The sequence below is a fragment of the Egretta garzetta genome, unplaced genomic scaffold, assembly GCF_000687185.1.
Source record: "Egretta garzetta isolate BGI_Z169 unplaced genomic scaffold, ASM68718v1 scaffold81, whole genome shotgun sequence".
In the NCBI taxonomy this organism is placed as follows: Eukaryota; Metazoa; Chordata; class Aves; order Pelecaniformes; family Ardeidae; genus Egretta; species Egretta garzetta.
This window is the reverse complement of record NW_009258671.1, coordinates 4,731,724-4,738,703: the sequence shown is the minus strand read 5'-3', so window position 1 is coordinate 4,738,703 and position 6,980 is coordinate 4,731,724. Positions and strand designations below refer to the sequence as shown.

Genomic DNA, 6,980 nt, shown 5'->3' with positions numbered 1-6,980 from the left:
CAAATGCCCATTTGAATTTTAAGAGAAAAGCCACTTACTACCAATTCCCAATGCCATGTTATATAAAGAAGTAGGTGAAACACTGCTGAAGAATAGTAATTCAGCAGCAGCACCCAAGTCCCCCTGAAAATTATTCAGATAGTTTTGAGAATACTACCTTTAATATTATTGGCATGGTTCCCTCTCATTCCCATTCATGAATTCCCACTGGCAAAAAGTCACCTTTCGCTGAAGCAAACAGACATAGTCCTAGAAAAAATACCATAAGTGAAGGAAGTACACTTGTTGCCTTCAGGGTATGAATTTATAGAGAAAACAAAGCCGGATTTGGTCTTCCACTGATGTGGAAAGGATGTTAAAGTTGCATGTGCTTTTTTCAACTTGAATAATTTCAGTGAAGTGGATGCTCAGGTGGCAGCTGGGAGGACTTGAGTTTCTCAGCTTGGGCTACAGCTCCATTACAGATTCATGCTGTCCTGCAGTGGAGTACCTCACCCTGAGAAGAAGAGCAGTGCTCTGCAAGAGGCCGTGCCGCTTTGCTGGTTCTTCTGCTGGTGCTGCGCTGAGCGGCACCAGTTTCACCATGGGATGGTCTGGTCACTTCAGCTGGCCTGAATGTGCTCTCAGAATGCCTTTGCCATAAACCAACGGAAAGAAAAGACCTGAAAAATTGAAGGTATAATCCTGGCTCTTCTCCAGTGAAATCATTGAGGAATTTAGCTACTCCTTTCAAGAGAACAAGGACTTCACTCCAAAAGATTGATAGCCCAATATCCTGCACAAGATCTCTGGGAGCTCTTGTATGCAGCAGTTTCGAAAAAGCACTCACTTCTGCCTGCAGGTGGGTAACCTTCTTACATATAAAAAAACCACATTTTGTAACAGCCAGCAGAAAAAGATAAGAAAGAGACCTGGACAGGAAAAATAAGATTAAAAAATAGCATGCCATTAAAACAAGTATAAATAAACATTATATTACATGAGTGAACTGTGTTTTCTTTGGTGTATGTGCCATTTTTAATTAATTCATACACTAAGTGCTAAAGTGTTTCCTAATGCCATTAGGTGGTGCTTTCAGTAAGTAATAGAATAAATAGTTCTTGCATGATTCTTTTCTGCATCGTGTTCTCATTTTCTTAAGTAAAAGAAAATTTAAACAAGACACCATGGGTGCCTCCTCCTTCCAAAGCCCACCGACCTCGCACAGAGCTGTGTGTCACGTTTCTGAGGCACTCTGGCTCCCCTCGGGAGTGATAAACTGCACTTTGGGCACGATAAGGGAGGGATTCGTTCTCCGCATGGAGTTGCTCCTCCGAATGGAGTTGTTTCTCCTCATGGAGTTGCGTTTCCGCAGGGAGTTTTGGTGGGACAGCTCACTCTTCTGCAGGGTCTGGATGAGAATGGAGGGCTTCTCGTCAAGCTCTCGAGCGCTGCAACGTGGCGCTGCCACTTTGACGGTGTTGCCAAACTTGGAGTAGTCAACGGCGTACACGCCTTCCTCTTCAGTGACGATGGGTACAAAGCGGTGACCCCACAGAATCTCCTCTGCTATGTAGGAGGTTCTCGCCTGCGTCGTGATGCCCGTCGTTTCTACAACTCCTTCAAGTATCACGATGAGCTCCAGGTCCTGGAGCACCAGGTCAGCAGCAGAGATATCGTAAAGAGGACTCCGCTTGTCTATGACATGACAAATTATTAAGGGAGCCACGAGGAAAATATTGTTGCTTTCAATGGGGTTATCCACAGGGATATCTACTTGGTGAATGGGTATGACTTCTCCTTCAGGGGTTGTAGTCTTCCTCACAACCTGGATTCTCACCGAGGCACTAATGATCATGCTTTTCCTCAGGTCTCCCACTCGAAACATAAAGCAAAGTTTGCCATTTCGAACTGCAATGACCGCCTGACGGCTGAAAATCAAGGTCTCAGCCCGCCTGTGAGCCTGTGCGGTTTTCATGAATATGCAGCCCAGCATGACAGCGTTGATGATCAGACCGACAATGTTCTGCAGGATCAAGACCGTGATGGCCAAGGGACATTCCTCTGTCATCATCCTGCCCCCAAAACCAATGGTCACCTGAACTTCAATGGAGAAGAGGAAAGCGGAGGTGAAAGACCTGGAGAAGAAGATCGCACAAAGTTAACTCTAAGGACATCGAACACAAACTGAGAAGCTACTAACATATACTTTCTAGAAAAAAACTTAAGGACCTATTTGTACAGTCCTGGTACACTTAAGCCTTCTGTTAATACCTGCAAAAGCATCTCATGCTCTGTGATTCTGTTTTTTTTATGATTGGTGCAGTATCTGATGGTGACAGGGAAGACCTCAGAGCCTGAACTCCTAAAAGACCATCTGTAACACTAAGTGACCATGACAAGCTCACTAGATCCTGTGTTCAGGAACATATGCTACCCACTGTCATCAGTCGACAGTGCTGTAACACCTGGGCTTTCCACCTTCTCCATCCCATGAAGCTCCTGGTGGAGAGTGGTGGTTTTGGCACTAGCGAGCAATAGGCTGGCATGCCAAGATTCTTCCACCTGCCCGTGCAGGGAAAGGAAATGGGGAAAATTGCAGCATTTCACTCATGCTACCTGAGCCGTGACCCTCTTTATCAGGATTTCCTGGAGGGAAAGGGGACAGGCCCAGTTTCGTGACACTTCCCAAACCCTTGCTTGCCTTGCAACTGAGCCCACAGGATCAGGCTGCAGAGAGAGGCTGGTGGCCTCCACGGATCCCTCTGCACATCCTGGCAGGACGACAGCGCTGTGACCCAGGGTCTGGGTTTAGTCCACTGTCACGGCAAAACGAGCTGGAAAATTTCCACACAGGAGTGGGTTGTAGAATTGTGGGTTGACTTAAATGTCCCTAATATTCTATAGTGCTGGACATCAGAGGATGCTGTCCGCAAACTTTCCAAATACATTATTTATAGTAGTCCACAGTGCCATATTCCTTGTATACACCAGGGTCTTTCATTTCCTTCTATAACCAGAGACATCCTTCACCAATGTCTCTTATGCCCCAAATCAGTACCCTGGGGTTTATCGGGTAGACAGGCAGCACACTGGGTCTCAGATGAACTAATATCAGTCACCTTTTTAACACAGTGCAATCCACCAACATTTGAAGTGTTATCGTGTTCAGCATGGCTTTACCTATGGAAAATATATGTCCTGTCCATGAAGATGGTTCTAAACCATTCATTGGTTTTGGTTTGCTTTTCAATTAATCTGCTTTTAAACCACTTTTTCTTATTTTTTTTTCCTAACTGTATTTTCAGTGAACCTGGGGTCATGAGGAGACATTAAAATATCCTAGGCAATATCAGGGATCATTTTCTGTAGAATGAGAAAGTTCACCTTTCAGAAAGCCAGCCAGTCTCTGCAGCCGTATCTTTGAAAAAAACTTTATCTGTTTTTGCCTTTTCTATTTTTTTAATCTTTGGCAGATTCCCTTAGATTGAGGGGTTTATTTTTTCATTTCACTCTGAAGAACTCAGGGATGAAGGAGTTAATTAATAGAATTCATGGAATGATTCTGTATGTTCATGAATATTCAGTTGCATGCAGAATGAAGCTTCTGGCTTAAACTTAATTCAACTTAATTCAGTTTAAAGCTCTGTGGAGTAAATATTCTGATTTCCCTTAACAGTACTCCTAAAAAAAAAAAGGAAGGAAAGGAAAGGAAAGGAAAGGAAAGGAAAGGAAAGGAAAGGAAAGGAAAGGAAAGGAAAGGGAAAAGAAGAGAAAAGAAGAGAAAAGAAGAGAAAAGAAGATAAAAGAAAATTCATCTTTCTATAGTGGAAGTAACTGAAGCAGCAAGTTTTTACAGTGTTTTGACCATGTGAAGAGGGAGCCAGAAACTCCAAATCACACTGTTGCCAGGTCCTTCCCTTTAGAGCTGTTTAACAGTTTTCCTCTTTGGATAATGTTTGCTTTGTGTGGCAGAGTTGTGAGACACAGACATTTCTGCAGTACTTTGAAAAGTTAAAAGTACTGTGCAAGTTCTAGGCTCTGGTTAAAATTTCCCAAACCAGGTTGCCCATAAATCTGGAATGGCACCTACCCAAGGCAGATCTCCTGAAATATCTGTGGGCCTAAATCTCAGGAAAGTAGGTTAAAAAATATTTGCCATTATTTTGGCATACATAACATTGCAATATTAAATATGTTTTACATACAACAGCTTACTATTCTTAAAAACATCAGCAATCTTATTGCTATTTCACGACTTTGTCCAAAGTGGTAGCCAAATTTAAAAAGTATGTGAGTTCTTTGTCATGGGCTAAACCAGAAAGTTACACCGCTTCATTGCTCTGCTTTTTCACCCCCATCCTTGGAAGAGCCACTTTGTGTGGGGCTGCTGCAGCCAGGGCTATGGGGAGGGAGCGAAGGGCAGAGCCATGGACATGGGTCTCCCTTGCCACAGCGTCACGAAGCCCTCAGCGGCTGGCTCGGGCTCTGCAGGGTGGCCCAGGAGGCCCATGGGGAGCCCCAGGGGGTGGGACAAGCCCAGGGGGCTGCCAGCCAAGTGGAAGGATGTCCTCCCCAGCTGACCCTGAAGAGCCAGCTGGGCGTAGCTACTTGCTAATTTGGGTTGGACAAACCCCACAAATCCCAGAAATGCCAGGGGCGACACCCCAGCAGGCGCAAGCTGGGTCATGATGTCTCATTTAAGAGGCAACTGCTTGTGGCCAGTTACTGGAAAAGATGTAAGACAGCAACCACGTCCCCTCTCCCCACCCCAACCACCCAACCTAAGTAAGGTTAGCCTGGAAAAATCCCCATTTCCTTTAGCTTGGAAAATCCCCGTTTAGCCACAAAGCATCAAAACAAAAGCAGAATTAAACCTCCTTTCCTTCATGACCCACATACAATGTCCCTTCAAACTTGGTGAAGTGCCTCAAACCTATGTGCAGGAGAAAGGGGAAAATGGAAGAGGATACTCTGGTGCCTCAGCGGACCCTGCAGCCCCCCCGGTCCCTCACAGCACTGCTGATCTGGGGCAGCCTGGCTGTATCAAATCAGGATTTTTCTGCTTAAAAACCTACTGTTGTAAAAAGAGATCCTACCGATGAGGTGACGAAGTGATCTTATTGCTTACCCCCACCTCCAGTTAACAAACACTTCTCTGTTCCGTGTATGTATGTGTAAGTTTATTGGTGCCTCAAAAATTGTTGTGGCTTTGGGGATGGAGAGTGACATACTTTAATGGGTGACATTTAACCTAGTAGTCCCTTAAGCTTTCACTGTCTGACACATCATGCACGTCATGGAAATTGTTCCTCTTTCAAACTGCTGGCCTATGGCTTCATCAAGGTATTTTGGAGCGCCCTGTATTTAACGGTCTCATGACAGTCACCCTGAAAGACCTCTAGTTTTGCCCCCAGTGGCACTTTTCTTGCTAGCCTTGCCTGACACCCGTGGCCGGTGCCCTGCCTCTCAAGGTCCGCTCTTGGGGTGGCCACCTTTTGCCGGCACGGCTCGCACCACACTGGGGATGCTCCCGCTGCCATAGACGACGTTACAATACGTATAACACATACCCACTCTTGCAGCAGGCTCTTATCTCGACAGGCAAGGTATGTTACCCACAGATTGTGGAGACACATGAAAAGCAGCAGGTCTCCCTCTCTTTCAGATCCTGTAAGGAATCAAAGAAATCTACAGTACAGTATTTTCCAAGCCGGGAAGGCTTGCTGAATTTATGTAATCTAGAGGAAAACACTGCACTTTTCAACTGTCTCAACCAAACACAATGGTTCATGTAAACCAAAAGCTGCATTTTAGGCATCGGCAGGACAGCAAGCAGCTCCATTCCCCCCCTTTCTTCATCCCACCGACCGTACTTTACCTGACACACGTCACGCATGGTGTCCACTTGGTGCTGTTCGTAGCGCTTTCTGTGCTTGGGTCCATGTCACCGTGGGCAAAAGCCACCAGCCACCACATCATGGCAAACAGCAGCCAGCTACACAGGAAGGACATAGTAAAGATGACCAGCGTGTGACGCCACTTCAGGTCCACCAAGGTGGTGAAAATGTCTTGCAGGAATCGCCCCTGCTCGCGGATGTTCTTGTGTGCCAGGTTGCATGCCCCGTTCTTGGCGATGAAGCGGGCTTTGCGTGGCCGGTCTCGGATGCGTGGCTTGCGCAGGTTCTCGGCAGCAATCCGTGCCAACACATACTCTTCAGGGATGATACTCTTCCGAGCCAACATCTTCCTGCCACCATAGTCCACTCAGCAAGATGTGAAATGGGGGGTGGTCCCTCTAGTGCGCCTCCGCAGGGCTTGCTTTACCCTGCAAAAAGAGAGAACCTGGTCAGATTTGTCACCCATGTACTACAGCAAGAAGCCCCAATTAAGCACCATGCACCAACAACCATTACGTTAAATGTCACTTGTATGACTAACTTATTCTACAGTGCCCTCCCTCTTTCAGACCATCATCTTCATATGAGCGAGTGGTATCAGCTCGCAACAGAGACGAAAAATGCTATTTTGACACTCCTTGCAGGAAGGGAAGCTGGAGAACAGTCTTGCAAACTTGGTGTAAAGTAACATGACGTACGACAGGTCGGTTCCTCAGGCTGTTTCTCCAGGAGGTAGCCGTGCCCAGGTGGGTACCGCAACACGGGGCACTAAGTTATTCGCATCCTTCAGGGCCTGAAGAATCAGACTCCTCTGGTTTGAACCAAAGTTGTTCTGCAGAGAGAGCGCGGAGAGCCATTTCTTAGGGCTACAGCCGGGCAGCGCAGCCGGCAGCCCTGCCGAAAGCCCGGTCCCCCGCAAGCATCACAGGGAGGAGCTGAGCCGGAGGCGCGGGAGGCAGGGAGCGGGACTCCACGGAGCAGGCGGTCGCGCTTCCCCCTGGCTGCTCTCCTTCCTTTCCGGGAGCCGGCGGGGAAGCCCTCCCTTTATTCCCAAACTTTCTCCCCAAGCTGTGACAGAACAAACCTACGGAAAGCCCGGCT

General features: G+C 47.0%; 1 protein-coding gene across 1 annotated transcript; it reads right to left on the bottom strand.

The window, feature by feature from the left end:
- Positions 1–1,216: 1,216 nt before the first annotated feature.
- Positions 1,217–6,225, bottom strand: KCNJ8 (potassium inwardly rectifying channel subfamily J member 8). The gene is made up of 2 exons (XM_009648744.2): positions 5,861–6,225; positions 1,217–2,117 (listed from the first exon to the last, which is right to left on the bottom strand). The coding sequence occupies exons 1-2, from the start codon at positions 6,223–6,225 to the stop codon at positions 1,217–1,219; spliced, it is 1,266 nt and encodes a 421-aa protein (XP_009647039.1).
- Positions 6,226–6,980: the final 755 nt, after the last annotated feature.